The 18,770-nt window shown below is 32.5% G+C and overlaps 7 protein-coding genes across 7 annotated transcripts; all 7 read right to left on the reverse strand.

Annotated features, from left to right (window-relative positions):
- Nucleotides 1-480: 480 nt before the first annotated feature.
- Nucleotides 481-3,203, reverse strand: LOC108556892 (serine protease snake-like). Its single transcript, XM_017913198.1, has 6 exons — nucleotides 3,000-3,203; nucleotides 1,756-2,163; nucleotides 1,450-1,550; nucleotides 1,246-1,346; nucleotides 772-1,186; nucleotides 481-713 (listed from the first exon to the last, which is right to left on the reverse strand). The coding sequence occupies exons 1-6, from the start codon at nucleotides 3,088-3,090 to the stop codon at nucleotides 540-542; spliced, it is 1,290 nt and encodes a 429-aa protein (XP_017768687.1). The 5' UTR covers nucleotides 3,091-3,203; the 3' UTR covers nucleotides 481-539.
- A 163-nt stretch (nucleotides 3,204-3,366) lies between these two features.
- On the reverse strand, nucleotides 3,367-6,729 carry LOC108556893 (serine protease snake-like). Its single transcript, XM_017913199.1, has 6 exons — nucleotides 6,411-6,729; nucleotides 5,206-5,604; nucleotides 4,978-5,081; nucleotides 4,788-4,888; nucleotides 4,314-4,728; nucleotides 3,367-4,252 (listed from the first exon to the last, which is right to left on the reverse strand). The coding sequence occupies exons 1-6, from the start codon at nucleotides 6,499-6,501 to the stop codon at nucleotides 4,079-4,081; spliced, it is 1,284 nt and encodes a 427-aa protein (XP_017768688.1). The 5' UTR covers nucleotides 6,502-6,729; the 3' UTR covers nucleotides 3,367-4,078.
- A 921-nt stretch (nucleotides 6,730-7,650) lies between these two features.
- Nucleotides 7,651-10,888, reverse strand: LOC108556891 (serine protease persephone-like). Its single transcript, XM_017913197.1, has 6 exons — nucleotides 10,689-10,888; nucleotides 9,201-9,629; nucleotides 8,893-8,996; nucleotides 8,538-8,638; nucleotides 8,064-8,478; nucleotides 7,651-8,008 (listed from the first exon to the last, which is right to left on the reverse strand). Exons 1-6 carry the CDS (start codon nucleotides 10,777-10,779, stop codon nucleotides 7,835-7,837), a joined length of 1,314 nt encoding a protein of 437 aa, XP_017768686.1. The 5' UTR covers nucleotides 10,780-10,888; the 3' UTR covers nucleotides 7,651-7,834.
- An 871-nt stretch (nucleotides 10,889-11,759) lies between these two features.
- LOC108556875 (venom protease-like) lies at nucleotides 11,760-13,170 on the reverse strand. The gene is made up of 6 exons (XM_017913157.1): nucleotides 12,986-13,170; nucleotides 12,781-12,933; nucleotides 12,629-12,723; nucleotides 12,479-12,576; nucleotides 12,019-12,421; nucleotides 11,760-11,961 (listed from the first exon to the last, which is right to left on the reverse strand). Exons 1-6 carry the CDS (start codon nucleotides 13,125-13,127, stop codon nucleotides 11,788-11,790), a joined length of 1,065 nt encoding a protein of 354 aa, XP_017768646.1. The 5' UTR covers nucleotides 13,128-13,170; the 3' UTR covers nucleotides 11,760-11,787.
- Nucleotides 13,171-13,490: 320 nt separating this feature from the next.
- LOC108556901 (serine protease snake-like) lies at nucleotides 13,491-14,954 on the reverse strand. Its single transcript, XM_017913213.1, has 6 exons — nucleotides 14,778-14,954; nucleotides 14,573-14,725; nucleotides 14,424-14,518; nucleotides 14,276-14,373; nucleotides 13,820-14,222; nucleotides 13,491-13,764 (listed from the first exon to the last, which is right to left on the reverse strand). The coding sequence occupies exons 1-6, from the start codon at nucleotides 14,917-14,919 to the stop codon at nucleotides 13,591-13,593; spliced, it is 1,065 nt and encodes a 354-aa protein (XP_017768702.1). The 5' UTR covers nucleotides 14,920-14,954; the 3' UTR covers nucleotides 13,491-13,590.
- Nucleotides 14,955-15,224: 270 nt separating this feature from the next.
- On the reverse strand, nucleotides 15,225-16,590 carry LOC108556869 (venom protease-like). The gene is made up of 6 exons (XM_017913151.1): nucleotides 16,433-16,590; nucleotides 16,230-16,382; nucleotides 16,080-16,174; nucleotides 15,926-16,023; nucleotides 15,455-15,860; nucleotides 15,225-15,398 (listed from the first exon to the last, which is right to left on the reverse strand). Exons 1-6 carry the CDS (start codon nucleotides 16,548-16,550, stop codon nucleotides 15,225-15,227), a joined length of 1,044 nt encoding a protein of 347 aa, XP_017768640.1. The 5' UTR covers nucleotides 16,551-16,590.
- A 302-nt stretch (nucleotides 16,591-16,892) lies between these two features.
- Nucleotides 16,893-18,513, reverse strand: LOC108556902 (venom protease-like). Its single transcript, XM_017913214.1, has 6 exons — nucleotides 18,198-18,513; nucleotides 17,996-18,148; nucleotides 17,847-17,941; nucleotides 17,697-17,794; nucleotides 17,238-17,640; nucleotides 16,893-17,184 (listed from the first exon to the last, which is right to left on the reverse strand). The coding sequence occupies exons 1-6, from the start codon at nucleotides 18,265-18,267 to the stop codon at nucleotides 17,011-17,013; spliced, it is 993 nt and encodes a 330-aa protein (XP_017768703.1). The 5' UTR covers nucleotides 18,268-18,513; the 3' UTR covers nucleotides 16,893-17,010.
- Nucleotides 18,514-18,770: the final 257 nt, after the last annotated feature.

Consider the following 18,770-nt stretch of genomic DNA (forward strand, 5'->3'; position numbering starts at 1 on the left):
TTAATAGATTATGTAATATATTCGAGGGGAATCTTAATACACATTCAATAAAGTTATTTAAATTTTATCTATTTTTTATAAAACTGTAATTATGTTATGCAAGTAACTTTTCTATGTCTGCGCCGCTATTTCTATTTTATTTATAATAAACTAATTGATATGTGCACGTAAAAATATGAGAAAAAACGAAAGTTGCATATTATTACTTTGCATTAAGTTTTTTTGTTGTTGTTGTTTGATTATTTAATCATCTAATACTATTAATGTTGACTTTAAAGTTAAGATTTACATTTAATTAATCGTATTTTAAATTAATAATTTACTTTTCCGGTTAGTCAAACTTTTTACTTTAACACATTATTGCTATGTTGGTTACATAAGTAATTACTGCATTTTTTAGGTATTGTCAGAACGATCGACTGAAATACTTCTTTGATTGTATCCAAAAATATTTCAATTTAACATATTCAAATCAACAAGTTTTTTAAAATACTTTATTATGTTATTACTTAATTTTCAAGGGGTGATAAACGAAACGTTTAGATATCTGGCCATACGACGGATTCGATCCACGGGATGTAATTGGAAATTCGCGTGTAAAGTCCAGGAGCGTTTTTGCCATTACAGAGTTTCTCAATGGATGTGATTCCAATCAGTAACTTTCCATCCGTGTAACCCCATTTATCAACATGCATGGGGCCACCGGTATCGCGCTGAAAACAAAAATATTATTAGTTCGAAAATATTTGCTAATCACCGATTGAGATGTACCTGGCAAGGACCTAATTTGAAATAACCGCTAGCACAAATCTGCGTTTCGGAATCTGGTCCGTCCGGTAAAAATTCTTTGTACATCGGTAAATTGAAATGGTAATTGCAAACTCTCTTGTTTGCTTTGCCAACTATTATGGTATAAAGATAATTAGTCGTACTATTGTCGTTAAACCCCACCAATTTAAAGTTGGTTTCTGTAATTTCTTCATTAAAATGAAGGCAAGCCGGTTTTGCGAATTTGTTAACGATGATGGGTTTGTCCAGCTCCAATACGCCTATGTCGTGATATCTAAGTGGTTTCGTGTAGTTTGGATGCATAATTGCGTTGACAACCGTAAAGTTTTGGGGATCGAGTTTATCTGTGTTACTAGTCAAGTTAGAATCGCCCACACGAACGTAATTAATTGTATTGCTGAAAATAAGAATCGTTAATGAGATATGTAAAAAAATATTACCAATTTAAAAATGTACTTTTCAATGCAATGGGCTGCGGTCAATACGAATTTCTCGCTGATCAAACTTCCGGCGCACAGCCATTCGATGTTATCGCCTTGCTGGTTACCTAAGGCTGCCTGAAAATAAATAGAAAAGTTTTAGTTTTTATTAAATGATTTGCGGATATCATCAATAATAACTAGCATGAAATCTAATTGTTAAATCAAATGTTTTCTTTACCGCATGTGGCGAATTTTCGATCAAAGTAGGCTTTTCTCTCCAAGTATAAACGATGTTTCCATATTTATTAACGGGGTATTTGTCAAATGTCTTGTCGCATTCTTAAATTTAAAACAAAAAACTTAGTTTTTTATAACAATATTAAAGCTTTGCACAAAAAAATATTCATCATCTTTAGAATTGACGTTTATACCGTCAATTTTGTGAGATGCTTTGACTATAGATTATTTTAACTATGTTTTAAATATGTTTTTTTATTCTATAATTTTAATTAATTCTTACAAAGAGAAAAAAAATCATTCTTACGTTGCTTAACTTTGGATCCCACGACATATTCAGCACTTTTAATGGTCGTTGATGGTGGTAGATTCAGAATTGGTGTCGTTTCAGTATTTGCAAATGTTGTTTCTACAACTATCGGATCATTGCTCAAAGTCAATGCTACTTCTATTGGTCTACTTGTTGTAGTAGTAGTAATTGTTGAAGTTGTTGTTGATGATGCAGATGAATTTATTCTACTTTGTAATGCTGCATTAGCGACGTTAAGTACCATGTAGATAGGATTATTTGTAACTTTGTCTGGGCAACAGACGAAGGGTACCTTTCCGATGAAACCGCACGGTTTTGGCTTCTGCCTTTTATTGACAATTTCGATGGCGCTCGGACAAAATCCTATCTCTATGCATGTCTCCCCATCGCAACAATCGCTTATATCTACAATATAATATATCTAGTTCATTATTTTGCATCATTAGGATTATCTTAAAAGCAAAAAACTAAATTTTCCCAAATATAACAAAAATGTTTTTTTAGATAGAAGGCGTCCTTGAAAGTTTTAAAATAAAAAAAAATGTTTTTCTTTAACATGTAAACTTTTACATGTTAATTAATAAAACTTCATAAAGACTGTTCGAAAATAAGAGTCCCATTTAAAAAAAAAGAGGATCAAGTCTTCTTTGATAAACATATACAAACTAAGAAGAGAATCCAACTTTGCAATATATTTAAAATGTTCATGAGAAACAATATTCCGTCAAAGTGAATAAATTAATTATTTATGTAATAAAGTTATGTTTTTTTTGGAATGAATAGTAAAAATATATTTTGTATGTTTTTAATGTCCTTCATTCCATACCATTGATCCTTAGTCTCGAATAACACTGTTAAATTAAAATGGGACTCATATTTCTTACTTGTTTATTCGTATTTTTTATTGAAGTTTTTTTTCAAATTAATATGTTTAATCCTCAATATGATGATTTTTTATTTAAATCATATTTTCATGATGATTCTCCTTATTTTTTTGTCTATTAAATCATTCGTGAATTTTCATTTGATGGACGTTTTCTTTTTTATATTTTTTTTTAAATTATTATTTATTAATTTTAATATATTTGATTAAATTGCATTTATTTTCATTCAAAACAAGTTTAATGCATGTATGTGTTATGATTCATGGTTATAGGTTATGCTTTGTGTTGTTATAGTCATAGAAAAACGACCTTGATAGTATAAATAATAAGAAAATGATTGAAATATAGAAATCGTACCTTCTTCGAAGTAAATTGCTGTCGCGTGTATGGAAATAGCGAAGAGAAGTAGAAGGAATGGCAGAGCGGTAACATCTTTCGTGATGATCATTTTGAGACTGAGTGTTCGGAATTCTTCGATGTTCCCAGTTTGATGTGCACTTGCCCAAGAGTCGACAGTTAATCCGAATCAACTAAATAATAATTGCGCATTTGGGAATACCCAGGATGTTGTTGGGTTTCATAGCAAGAAAACTTATTTACATATAATTCGAAGTGAATTTATCGAATTAAGACAGAATAAAAAAAATACGTACAAGTGCAACATTTAGCATATAGATATGTATATTAAACACGATCTCCAGAAGACCTACCACTATGTATAATCATGGAATTTTAAATTAATTAATAAACAATATGTGCGAGTTCTGATTAAAGATATATGATAAATATTTAGCTTTAATTAAGTTGCTCAACAATGAATTTGTCATGCATACTTTTCGAGATATAAGGTTTGACAATGAATTTCGTCTAAATGACAATCGCTTCAACCAGTACACACATTTTAAAGAGGTAATATTTAGTTTTAATTTGGTAGCTCAGAAATTAACTGTACGCGCTTTCTTTTCGCGATATTAGCAAAAATGTAAAGACATTGCTTTATCGAAGCTTATAAAAATATTTCTTTAAGTATCACAAGTAACGGATTAGTGCATAGGAGCAGTAGGCGCGCACCTGAGGTCTCCCAAATCAAAGAGATCTAATCCCTCCGCTCTCACATTTCTTTTCTTGGGATGTCTGCTGATACATTTTTTAACTAAATAATATTTGAGTTGCAAATATTTAGAGAAGGGCCTCACAATTAAATTGCGCATAGGGCCTCTCAAGTACTTAATCTGCCACTGAGTATCACAGTGTATTACGTCTAAAAAACTATTACACAATTATTCACGCTTAGACATTTTAAAGAGTGAATATTGAGCTTTAATTTGGTTATTAAAAAATGAGTTTATCGTGCATACTTTTCGGAATATAAGCAAAAACGTAAAGACATTGAATTTAATAAAAAAAAATCAACTTTATCAAGCGAAGAGAAGCGTTTAGAGATCTGGCCACATGACGGACTCGATCCACGGGATGTAATAGGAAATTCGCGTGTAAAGTCCAGGAGCGTTTTTGCCATTACAGAGCTTCTCGATAGATGTGACTCCAATCAGTAAGCTTCCTTCCGTGTAATTCCAATTGTGAACCTGCAAGGGTCCACCGGTATCGCGCTAAAAATAAAAATATCATTAGAAGATCGAAGATATTCACTAATCACAGATTGCGATGTACCTGGCAAGGAGCGCCTTGGAAAAAACCGCCAGCGCAAATCTGCGTTTCGTAATCTTGTCCGTCCGGTAAAGATTCTTTATACATTGGTAAATTGAAATGGTAATTGCAAACTCTCTTGTTTGCTTTGCCAACTATTATGGTATAAAGATAATTATTCGCACTATTGTCGTTGAATCCAACCAATCTATAGTTGGTCTCTAAAAGTCCTTCATAAAAATGAAGGCAAGCCGGTTTTGCGAATTTGTTAACGACGATGGGTCTGTCCAGCTCCAATACGCCTATATCGTGATATCTAAGTGGTTTCGTGTAGTTTGGATGCATAATAGCGTTGATAACCGTAAAGTTTTGAGGATCGAGTTTATCTGTGTTACTGGTCAAGTTAGAATCGCCCACACGAACGTAATTGATTGTATTGCTGAAAATAAGAGTTGTTAATGTGATATTTAAAAAAATTATACCAATTTAAAAATGTACTTTTCAATGCAATGCGCTGCGGTCAATACGAATTTCTCGCTGATCAAACTTCCGGCGCACAGCCATTCGATGTTATCGCCTTTTTGATTACCCAAAGCCGCCTGAAAATAAGTCGAAAAGTGTTATTTTTTTATTATTAACTATAATTTCTGGAATTAAATCTAAATGTGAAATTAATCAATTGTTTTACCGCATGCGGAGAATTTTCGATCAAAGTAGGCTTGTCTTTCCATCCGGTAAATAAAACGCTTCCATATTCATCAACGGGGTATTTGTCATACGTCTTCTCGCATTCTTAAATTTAAGAAAAAAAATACATATTCTTTATAACAATATTAATGCTTTGCACAATATTTATTGATAGAAGTCATCTATAATTTTAATTCATTCTTACAAAGAGAAACAAAAACATTCTTACGTTGCTTAATTTTGGATCCCACAACATATTCAGTACTTTTAATGGTCGTTGATGGTGGTAGATTCAGAATTGGTGTCGTTTCAGTATTTTCAAATGTTGTTTCTACAACTATCGGATCATTGCTCAAAGTCGATGTTACATCTATTGGTCTACTTGTAGTAGTAGTAGTAGTAATTGTTGATGTTGTTGATGTTGCAGATGAATTTATTCTATTTTGTAATGCTGCATTAGCGACCACGTAGATAGGATTATTTGCAACTTTGTCTGGGCAACAGACGAAGGGTACTTTTCCGATGAAACCGCACGGTTTTGGCTTCTCCCTATTATTGACGATTTCGATGGCACTCGGACAAAATCCTATCCCCATGCATGTCTCCCCATCGCAACAATCGATTATATCTAGAACATAATATATCTACTTAATTTTATTTAATGCCTACTTTATTTAAATCAAATTTTCTCATTGTGAATCCCAGTGAATCATTTGTAAATTTTCAATTTAATTTAATAAATCACACATTCAATAACATTTTCCACAAAACAAGTTTAATTTAGTCAATCCCTTATTATGTAAATACGCAATTATTCACGTCTTTATTAGATGGACAATTTCTTCGATTAAATCTAATTTCTTTTTGTTTAAGTTTAATGCATTGTTGTGTCCAACCACTAAATTATAAATCATACTAGAAACCAAAATGCAGACTGATAACAAAAGGCAGATCCCACGGAAGACAGTGACCGTTTGCGGCATTTCTTCGTATTTTCAACTGATAACAAAACTGCAGAATCGACAGATCACACGGAGAACAGTGACCTGAAGTGGAGGATCTTTTTAACAAACGTGCCTTACTCCTCAAACTCCCACCCCATCCATATTAATACAAATTAACTTCGTTAGTAAAATATATATTTGTAATTAGTCTTAGTCAATCTCAAAAAGTAATACATTGTCTTGGAAGAGTACTAATTATTAAAATAAACTTGTTAAAACAAAGTGAATTATTTACTTCCTACAACTAAGACTCCAAAACGACAACACCAGAAGAAAATATTCCACTGTGTCCAGAATTTCATCCCTGGGACACGACAGCATGTATGTGATATGATTCATGGTTATTGGTTATGTTTTATGTTATTATATCTATAGCAAATCGACCTTGATACTAAGAATAATAAGAAAATGATTAAAGTGGAAATCGTACCTTCTTCGAAGTAAATTGCTGTCGCGTGTATGGAAATCGCGAAGATAAAGAGAAGGAAGGGCAGAGTAGTAACATATTTCGTGAAAATCATTTTCGGACTGAGTGTTCGGAATTCTTCGACGGTCGCAGTTTGACGTCGGAGCGCACATTCGCAAGAGCCGACGGTTAATCAGAATCAACCAAATAATAATAGCTCATTTGGGAATACCCAGGGCGTTGTTGGGTTTCACAACAAGAAACGGGTTAACATATAAGTTATGGTTAAGTCGCTCAATCGTAAATAAACGAATTAAGAAAGAATAAATAAATACGTCGAGTGCAAGATTTAGCATATGGATATTAAAAACAACCTAAAGAAGAATTAGGACTATAATTTAATAATTGTGGAATTAAGTAGTAAAGAAAATGCAAAAACGTGAATGGGACAGTTTTTGTTTGAAAATAAACTTCTATGATCTTTTGATCAAGATTATAATGCTTAAGTTTGAAGACGCTATGTTGTTTAGTATTTGTTTGATAGCCATCAATTGTGAACGCTGTGTGTAAATTTGCAAAGATGGAAAAAATTGGACATTATTATGTGATACAATACTTTCATTTAAAAGCCTAGCTAGATTCTACTCTTAGGGAGTCTGCTTCTTTGTTTACAACAAAAAAAATTGGTTGACAGAGATTAAACGAGGTCATAAGAGCAGCCAAGACCAGAAAAGGTGCAGAAAATCCAGAAAATAATCCAATAATAGTTTGTCGACCGTCGACTGAAAGTGCGCGAACTAGCATACTTGGTAGTTTTTTCAAAAAGTGCTGTACATCGCATATTGACTGAAAATTTTGAGGTGAGGAAGCTGTGCCGCGTTTGGTCACAGTCAAGACAATGCACATCCGTTATCGAAATGGCCAAAATCAATGAATTAAAGTTCGTATTGCTTCGAATTCGCCAGATTTAGACTCCTTGGATTAGTTTTCTCTTTCCAAACTTAAGAAAATAGCTCGATAGTAAAAGATTTTTCAAAAATGAAGAGGTGGAGTCTGCGGGTGCCGACTATTTTTTAGAAATCGACGGTTTCCACTATAAACAGGGTATCGAAACTATTATACATCGCTGATAAAAGTGTATGGAGCTAAAAGAAGACTATGTTGAGATGAAGATATTTTTTTCTATTTTTTCCTTTTCGCGATAATGACAAACATGTAAAGACATTTATAGAAGTTTATAAAAATATTTCTTCAAGTATCACAGTGAATTACGTCTAAATAACAAATACACAAATATTGACGTTTACACATTTGAAAGAGTGGATATTTAGCTTTAATTTGATTATTAAAAAGTGCATAATTTTCGGGATATAAGCAAAAATGTAAAGAGACTGCTTCTCGAACCTAATAAAACATTCAACATTATCAAGCGGAGAGAAACAAAACGTTTAGAGATCTGGCCACACGACGGACTCGATCCACGGGATGTAATAGGAAATTCGCGTGTAAAGTCCAGGAGCGTTTTTGCCATTACAGAGTTTCTCAATGGATGTGACTCCAATCAGTAATCTTCCTTCAGTATAAGCCCAATTGTGGACCTGCATGGGGCCACCGGTATCGCGCTAAAAACAAAAATATAATTAGAAGATCGAAAATATTCACAAATCACAGATGTACCTGGCAAGGAGAAAATTTGAGAAAACCACTAGCGCAAATCTGCGTTTTTAAATCTTGTCCGTCCGGTAATAATTCTTTATACATAGGTAAATTGAAATGGAAATTGCAAACTCTCTTGTCTGCTTCGGCAACTGTTAAGGTATAAAGGAAATTAGTCGCACTATTGTCGTTAAATCCCACCAATTTAAGGTTGGTTTCTGAAATTCGTTCATTAAAATGAAGGCAAGCCGGTTTTGCGAATTTGTTAACGATGATGGGTCTGTCCAGCTCCAATACGCCTATATCGTGATATCTAAGTGGTTTCGTGTAGTTTGGATGCATAATTGCGTTGACAACCGTAAAGTTTTGGGGATCGAGTTTATCTGTGTTACTGGTCAAGTTAGAATCGCCCACACGAACATAATTAATTGTATTGCTGAAAATAAGAGTTGTTAATGTGATATTTAAAAAAATAATACCAATTTAAAAATGTACTTTTCAATGCAATGCGCTGCGGTCAATACGAATTTCTCGCTGATCAAACTTCCGGCGCACAGCCATTCGATGTTATCGCCTTTTTGATTACCCAAAGCCGCCTGAAAATAAATCGAAATGTATTTTTTTTGATGAGAATTGCTGTTATTTATTAAGAAAACAGTAAGATCCCGCTTAACGCTGTTTCAGTATTACGGACTTGAATTCGAATCCTCGAAATCGTGCACGATTTTGTTACTTTGATACTCCCATGCAGTTTCGTTTGTTGTGTAACAGTTGATTAACGAACAGCGGGCTCTTACTGCAATTACTACATTTAAATCTAAATGTTAAATTAATCAATTGTTTTGTTTACCGCATGTGGTGAATTTTCGATCAAAGTAGGCTTGTCTCTCGAAGTGGTATATATGACTTTTCCATATTCATCAAAGGTGAATTTGTCATATGTCTTGTCGCATTCTTAAATTTAAAAGAAATACTTATTTATTTAGAGTAATAGTAATACTTTGCACAAAAAATTATTGATCATCTTTAGAATTGACGTTTATACTGTCAATTTTATGAGAAGCTTTGACTATAGATTATTTTAACTATGTTTTAAATATGTTTTTTTATTTTATAATTTTAATTAATTCTTATAAAGAGAAAATAAATCATTCTTACGTTGCTTAACTTTGGATCCCACAACATATTCAGTACTTTTAATGGTCGTTGATGGTGGTAGATTCAGAATTGGTGTCGTTTCAGTATTTGCAAATGTCGTTTCTACAACTGTCAGATCATTGCTCAAAGTCGTTGCAATTTCGATTGGACCACTTGTTGTAGTTGTAGTAGTACTTGCTGTTGTAGATGTTGTTGTGGATGTTGTTGTTGATGATGCTGATGAATTTATTCTACTTTCTGCTGCTGCATTAGCGATGTTAAGTACCACATAGACAGGATTATTTGCAACTTTGTCTGGGCAACAGACGAAGGGTACTTTTCCGATGAAACCACATGGTTTTGGCTTCTGCCTTTTATTGACAATTTCGATGGCGCTCGGACAAAATCCTATCTCCATGCATGTCTCCCCATCGCAGCAATCGTTTATATCTACAACACAATATTTGTAGTTAATTATTTTAAAAGTAAAAAAAAAAACTAAATTAGGATTTAATAGTTTTTTTTTTTATAGAAGTTACAATTAGAAAATGTAGATACTAGCTAGTATGTAGTAGTTTATCAAATATAACAAAAATGTCTTTTCGAAAATACAAATCCATAAATTCTTTTAGAAAGGCGACCTCGAAAGTTCAAAAACAGAAACAATTTATTTTTCTCAAATATGTGAAACTTTTACATACATTAATAAAACTTAATAAAGATTAAAACTATTTCTAATTTTTTGAATACTAATTGTTTATTCAAAACCTCCATTTAATGTTAATGTTATGTTAATCCATGTTAAAGCTTTTTACTATTAATTAGTGTAAGTATCTAAATTGCAATTTATAATAAATAGTGTAGAGTTCCATTACATATCTTATCTTAACCGCTTTACTTCCGCATTTAGCAATTATGATATCAAACTTTCGTTATTTTATTACTGTAATAAAACTTTCAGAAAACTATTTTAATAATATTCTTTAAAATAATCACAACAAATAAAAATAACTATCACAAAGGGTTAATAAACATAATTATTTATTGAAGTTATTTTTTTTTCAAACTAAAATTCATATGTCTAATTCTTTGTATGATGATTTTATTGGACGTCTAGCTTATTTAAATCATAGTTTTATAATGATTCTATATATTTTTTATCAATTAAATCATTTGTAAACTTTAAATTTCCAAAAACAAGTCTATTTTAGTCAAACCGTTATTTTGTAGATACGAAATTATTTATTTGTTTATTAATGGATGCTATTTTTTGTTTGTTTTGTTATGCGCTCTCTTGATTTTGTTAAAATTCTAATTTATTAATTTCAATATATTTATTTCAATAGAATTATATTTTTTTTCTAACGCAAGTTTAATGTATATAATGTAGATAGATGTATGTGATATGATTCATGGTCGTTTGTGTTTGTGTTTGTTTTGTTATATCCATAGCAAATCGACCTTGATACTAGGAATAATAAGAAAATTATTAAAATATAGAAATCGTACCTTCTTCGAAGTAAATTGCTGTCGCGTGTATGGAAATCGCGAAGAGAAGTAGAAGGAACGGCAGCGCGGTGACATCTTTCGCGATGATCATATTGAGACTGAGCGTTCGAAATTCTTGTTCGGCTTCGATGGTCGCAGTTTGTTGTGGTACGGTAGCGATGGAAACGATTTCATTCAGGGAAAAACGCCGGAACGCACTTTCCCAACAGTCGACGGTTAATCCAAATCAACCAAATAATAATTGCGCATTTGGGAATACCCAGAACTTTGTTGGGTTTCACAACGAGAAACTGGTTAATGTGTGCTTCGAAAAGAACAAATCAGGATTTATCGAGGAATGCCGTTCGGCCATCCTCAATCGCAAATAAACGAATTAAGAAAAAATAAAAAAAATAATAAGTGCAGGATTTTGCATATAGATATGCATATTAAACACTACCTCCAAATGACCTACCACTATTTGTAATTATGGAATTAAGTAGTAAACAATATTCGAAAAGTGAGTGGGATTGAGACGGAAGAATATTTAGCTTTAATTTGGTTGCTCATCAATGAATACTTTTCGAGTTATAAGCAAAAATATAAAGACATTTCTTATTTAAACATATATATTATTAAAAAATGAGTTTGTCGCGCATACTTCTCTGGATATAAGCAAACTTTACTCTGTTTTTTCGAAGCTTTCAGATATATTAAGTGCGCCGCGATTAAATGTGTTAAAATTCAAGTCTAATTATATTTTTTTGAAAAAAAAAAAAGAATATTGTTTTGGGTACTTAACACATGTCCAAAATAAAAAAAATAGTCGGTATTTTGAACCAATGTCATCCAATGTCATCAAAAACGTTGTATAACTCGTGTTATGCAACGATACAATATGTAATGAACATGAATTATAATATTTTTTGGGCGTGTCACACAAAATGTCTCGTAGTGTCACCTCTGACACATGTCGTGTGTCTGCTAGACTCATGTGTCATAAATTCAAATAAAATAATAGTGTTCATTTCTCATTTGAATTTACAGACACATTAGATTTAGGAATAAAACGAGTATTTTAAGAAAATATGATACAATTTAAAAAATGTTTAATATTTTGTTAATCATCTGGAAATACAATAGATTCGATCCAAGGAGCGTAATGGGAAACTCTGGTGTAAAGACCGGGTTCGTTGGTGTGGCTGCACGGTTTAGGAATCGTCGTTATTCCTATAAGAAATGTAACACCTCTGTAATTAAAATCGAATGTTTGCAACTGTGCTCCAAGTTGCGACTGCAAAAAACAAAAACGGTTAAAAATATGTTACAGTTAAGAATACCGTTTCATTACCTGGCATGTGTCATGGTACGAAGGGGAGCTAGCACAAATCTGTGTATCTGGATCTAATCCGAAAGGTACGAGATTAGCAAACTTATCATTGTCAAAGTAGAGATTGCACGCGCGACTACTTAGCCTCAGCACCTGTATTCTTGTGTATTTAAACTTTTTGTATCCTACTTCATCCCACAGTGGTTCCCTTATTTTCGCTACATCATTAACGCAAATAGATTTAACGTAATACGTGAATGTAACAGTGTCATTCAATTCGATCACTGCGATGTCGTTGTATGCAAAAGGATATTTATATTTTGGATGAATGATATGTCTTAGCACTCCATATTCCTGAGTATTAGCATTATCATCATTTTTGTTTAAATCTCTATCAGCGAAACGAACAATATTTATGCTTTGACTGCAGAAAAAAGTATTATTCTTTCTTATTTCTGTTAATAAATATTGATGTACTTACTTAAGACATTTAGCTGCAGTTAACACGAATTTGTTACTAATCAATGTTCCAATGCATTCCCAACTCGTCGAAGACTCATTTCGATGACCTAAAACAGCCTAAAAAACAAATATAAATATAAATTACCTCAATTTGTTTTGATAAATTTACAATGCTGGGAGTGTCATATCTCGAACGGATTATGGAGGATTCATCTTTGTTTCCGTACTCATCTATTACCCTCTTCTTATACATTGAATCGCAATCTATTCAATAAAATAAGTAAAATAATTAAATAATCAATTGAATTGCTTTATAATTACATTTCCTGATTTTAGTTGGTGGGTATTCGGGATCGCAGCAAACCCTGTCCACCAAACCGTCGTGACCGCATGCTTTGTATTTATCCGGATACGAATTGTTCTTGCAATACCAAATGTTTTCGCAGAACTTCGTTGCATTCTCGCATTTGACATCTGAAAATCAAAATGTTATATCGGTGTTCAAGTTTGGTTAACTCACCTTAACCTCTTGTTTCCATGTACACTTTTGATGCAATTATCAACAACAAGATAAGTTTATAAAAATGGAACATATTTAAGCTTACTTTAGTAATTCGCATTAGTGGACCTTGACCATTATTATTCCAACTCAGTTGTGCTGCGAACATTCAAGATTGTAGTAAAGCAAAATGAGAAATGAAGTGAATTACGTTTACGTTCAAAACAACAACGCAAGTGGGGGGAACTTAATAATATAATAAACAAATCGCATAAACTTTCCCAAGAGATGAAACATGAATATTCTTATAATAATCTATTAAATAATGAAAATCATTTTATTTTATTATAAAACAGAAAGATTAAAATTGAATTACTCATGCTTATTACATATTACAATATTTAATATGATTTGTATATAAGCAATTGTTGAACATTTTTAACTTATAGGAAGAAGAAATTTAACATGGTTATTAATTAAAATGTAGAAGATTTTATAATATAAAATAATATTGTTCATTTCTCTTTCAAAAATATTAGTTTTCTGTTTAGAACGTTAGTTTTTAGACAAAGTTTCTTGATTAAAGAAAATATTTTTAAGATATATACGATATAAAAATATTTAATAATTTGTTAATCATCTGCAAATGCGATAGATTCTATCCACGGAGCGTAGTGGGACACTTTTGTGTAAAGACCGACATCGTCGGTGTAGCTGGATGGTTTAGGAATAGTCGTTATTCCAATAAGAAATCTAGCATCAACGTAATTTGGATCGAACGTTTGCAACTGTGCTCCAAGTTGCGACTGCAAAAAAGAAACGTTTAAAAATGTGTAACAATCATGAATACCGTTGCATTACCTGACACGTCATATGGTACGAAGGGATGCTAGCACAAATCTGTGTATCTGGATCTAATCCGAAAGGTACGAGATTAGCAAATTTATAGTTGTCAAAGTAGTGTTTGCACTCGCGACTGCTTAGCATAAGCACCTCTATTAATCTGTAGAATAATTGTTTGTATCCAATTTCTAAGCACAGTGGTTCCCTTATTTTCGCATCATCGTAAACGCAAATAGGACTTACGAATTTCGTGAATGTAACAGTGTCATTCAATTCAATCAGAGCGATGTCGTTGTATGCTAAAGGATAATTATATTTTGGATGAATAATATGTCTTAGCACTCCATATTCCTGAATATTAGGTTCATTATCATTGTTGTTCAAATCCGTATCACCTAAACGAACAATATTTATGCTCTGACTGCAAAAGAAAACATTATTTTCATCAACTTAACTAACTTAACATTTAGTTACTTTAAACATTTAGCAGCAGTTATCACGAATTTGTTGTTAATCAAACTCCCAGCGCACACCCATTCCGTCGAGGATTTATTTCGATGACCTAAAGCAGCCTAAAAAAAACAAAAATACAAATTCACTCGATTTATTTTGATAAACTTACAATGCTTGCAGTGATATATATATTAGGAACTGTAGAGTTATAAACCTGCTTCCCGTATTCATCTCTTGCGATCTTCTTGTACAGCGTATCGCAAACTTTAAAAATAATAATTAAAAATGAAGCTATCAATTGGATTCGTCGATATTTACATTTTCTGCTTTTGGTTGGTGGGTATTCGGGATCGCAGCAAACTCTGTCCACCAAACCGTCGTGGCCGCATGCTTTATATTTTTCAGGATACGAATTTTTCTTGCAATACCAAATGTTTTCGCAGAACTTCGTTGCATTCTCGCATTTGACATCTGAAAATCAAAATGTTATATCCGTGTTCAAGTTTGGTTAACTCACCTTAACTTCTTGTTTCCATATACACTTGTGATGCAAGTATCAACAACACAATAAGTTTATAAAAATGGAACATATTTAAGCTTACTTTAGTAATTCGCATTAGTGGACCTTGACCATTATTATTCCAACTCAGTTGTGCTGCGAACATTCAAGATTGTAGTAAAGCAAAATGAGAACTGAAGTGAATTACGTTTACGTTAAAAACATCATTCCTGATAAGTAATTCCTGTCGCAAGTGGGGGGAACTTAATAAGATAATAACATTTATAATTTATATGAAGAAGAAACTTAACATGGTTATTAATTAAAATGTCGAAGATTTTGAAAAAATAAAACAATAGTATTCATTTCTCCTTGAAATATATCAGTTTTCTGTTTAGAACGTTAGTGTTTAGACAAAGTTTCTTGAATAAAGAAAAGTTTTTCATATTTTTAAAAATGTTTAATAATTTGTTAATCATCTGGAAATGCGATAGACTCTATCCACGGAGCGTAATGGGAAACTCTTGTGTAAAGACCGGGTTCGTTGGTGTAGCTGCATGGTTTAGGAATCGTCGTTATTCCTATAAGAAATGTAGCACCGACGTAATTTAGATCGAAAGTTTGCAACTGTGCTCCAAGTTGCGACTGCAAAAAACAAACGTTTAAAAAATGTGTAACAATCATGGATACCGTGACATTACCTGACATGTGTCATGGTACGAAGGGGAGCTAGCACAAATCTGTGTATCTGGGTCTAATCCGAAAGGTACGAGATTAGCAAACTTATCGTTGTCAAAGTAGAGATTGCACGCGCGACTTCTTAGCCTCAGCACCTGTATTAATCTGTAGATTAAATGTTTGTATCCAACTTCTTTCCACAGTGGTTCCCTTATTTTCGCATCATCGTAAACGCAAATAGGACTTACGAATTTTGTGAATGTAACAGTGTCATTCAATTCAATGACCGCGATGTCGTTGTATGCAAAAGGATATTTATATTTTGAATGAATGATATGTCTTAGCACTCCATATTCCTGAGTATTAGCATCATTATCATTTTTGTTCAAATCCATATCAGCTAAACGAACAATATTTATGGTTTGGTTACTGAAAAGAAAATATTTAAAATTTTCTTATTGATGTCAATTTAATCAACATTTATTTATAATTACTTAAAGCATTTAGCTGCAGTCAATACGTATTTGTTATTAATCAAACTCCCAACACACACCCAACTTGTCGAAGACTCATTACGATGACCTAAAGCAGCCTAAAAAAACATAAAACTTTATATCTAATTTTCTCTATTTGTTTTGATAAACTTACAATGCTTGGAGTGTTATAACTCGCAGGTATTATAGAGCTATAATCTTGGTTGCCGTACTCATCGAATACAACCTTTTTGTGCATTGAATCGCAATCTTTAAATATAGCAAGTAAAAAATTGATCTATTAATTGAATTGATTTATATTTACATTTCCTGCTTTTGGTTGGTGGGTATTCGGGATCGCAGCAAACTCTGTCCACTAAATCGTCGTGGCCGCATGCTTTGTATTTATCAGGATACGAATTGTTCTTGCAATACCAAATGTTTTCGCATATCTTCGTTGCATTCTCGCATTTGACGTCTGAAAATCAATATGTCACTTAGGTCTTCATTTTGAGAACTCACCTCAACCGTTTGTTTCCATGTGCACTTTTGATACAATTGTCAACAAAAACAACGCGATAACTTGATAGAAATGGAACATATTTAAGCTTACGTTACGTATTCGCATTACTGGACTCTTAGTCATTATATACTCGGCCTTCGTTGATTTCAATTCATATGCGGAAGATTGCGTTGAAGCAAAATAAGAAATGAAATAAATTCATGTTTACACTAGAAACAACATTTGCAATAAATATAGTCAATGCAGGTGGGAGAACTTAATAATATAGTGGACAAGTCGAATAAATATTCCGTGAAATATGAATTTCGTAATTATTATAGATTATTTATTTTTAAGTAATCTTTGAGTTACACATTATTTTCTCTAAAATTAAATCTTTTATGTTTATTATATATTAATAAATACACAATTTAGTAATGTAAGCAAATATACACTTGTTTATAAAATTTTATTTTCTATATTTATTACGTAATAACGTATGGGTATATTGGCTTTCTGCTAGACAGATTAGTTGCTTAGTTTCTGTCTAAGCATATGTCAGTCTATAATGACACACAATGATATGATTTGTTTTTAATATAAGTTAATCATCTGGAAATACAATCGATTCGATCCATGAGGTGTAATGGGAAACTATGGTGTAAATTCCGGGTTCGTTGGTGTGACTGCACGGTTTGGGAATCGCCGTTACTCCTATAATAAAGAAAGTTCTACCATAATTTAGATCCCATGTGAGCAAAGGTGCTCCAAAATGTGACTGCAAAAAAATAATATTAACAATTTTTACAACCACAGACTTCGTTGTGTTACCTGACATGTGAAGTGGTACGTAGCGGAGCTAGCACAAAACTGTGTATCTTGATCCAGTCCGAATGGCACGAGATTAGCAAACTTATCGCTATCAAAGTAAAGATTGCAAGCACGACTTCTCAACTCCACCACCTGCGTTGATGCGTAAGTGAATTTCTTGTATCCAACTTCCATCCACAGTGGTTCTCTCAGTTTCGCATCATCGTAAATGCAAGAAGGCTTCACAAACTTTGTGAATGTAACAGTGTCATTCAATTCGATCAGCGCGATGTCGTTGTACACGAAAGGAGCTTGATACTTGGGATGAACGAAATGTTTTAAAACGCCGTATTCCTGAGGTTCAACACCATCATCATCTCTGCTCAAATCCTTATCACCTAAACGAACAATATTTATGCTCTGACTGCAAAAAAAAAAATCATTATTTTCAACAACTAAACTAATTTAACATTTGGTTACTTTAAACATTTAGCAGCAGTTATCACGAATTTGTTGCTAATCAAACTCCCAGCGCACACCCAATCCGTTGAGGATTCATTTCGATGACCTAAAGCAGCCTAAAAAAAAAACAAAAATAAAAATTCACTCAATTTATTTTGATAAACTTACAATGCTTGCAGTGATATATGTCCTAGGAACTGTAGAGTCGTAAATCTCGTTCCCGTATTCATCTCTTGCTATCTTCTTATACAGCGTATCGCAAACTTTAAAAATAATAATTAAAAATAAAGCTATCAATTGGATTCGTCGATAATTACATTTTCTGCTTTTGGTTGGTGGGTATTCGGGATCGCAGCAAACTCTGTCCACTAAACCGTCGTGGCCGCATGCTTTATATTTTTCAGGATACGAATTTTTCTTGCAATACCAAATATTTTCGCAGAACTTCGTTGCATTCTCGCATTTGGCGTCTAAATATCAAATATTATATCGGTTTTTGTTTACGTAACTCACCTCAACCTTTTGTTTCCATGTGCACCTGCGATACAATTGTCAATAACAAAACGATAACTTGACAGAAATGGAACATGTTTAAGCTTACGTTGATCTTTTTTTAATTCCTTTTACCAATATTTGTTTTATTTTGTTACAACGTTCACATATTCCAACTCATTTGTGCGGAGTTGATATAAGATTTCGTTAAAGCAAAATAATAAATTTTATCACGATGTCTGGTGTTATTTATAGTTGACGTAAGTGGGGAAATGCAATTCAATAATAAATTAATCGTTTAATTTATCCAGGCAGTTTGAACAGAAATGATCATATTATTACATTTTTATGTTTTTACATGTTAAATATTTATTTTGGCGGCATTGTTGCATGAAGTCAGTTAATTATTTAGCAAAGATTGGTGTCGGTTCTGATATTTTGTGAACATTATTTTTAATACTATTAAGTTGGTAGCCGGATAACTCTTCTATCAGATTGATTACATTAAGAAATTATAAAATTAAAGAAAAAGATTATATATTATTATTATTATTAATTTATTAATACTCTATTACAGCGGTCGGGGAACCGGGGTAAATT

The sequence above is a fragment of the Nicrophorus vespilloides genome, unplaced genomic scaffold (genome assembly GCF_001412225.1).
Source record: "Nicrophorus vespilloides isolate i.1.1-1 unplaced genomic scaffold, Nicve_v1.0, whole genome shotgun sequence".
Taxonomy (NCBI): Eukaryota; Metazoa; Arthropoda; class Insecta; order Coleoptera; family Silphidae; genus Nicrophorus; species Nicrophorus vespilloides.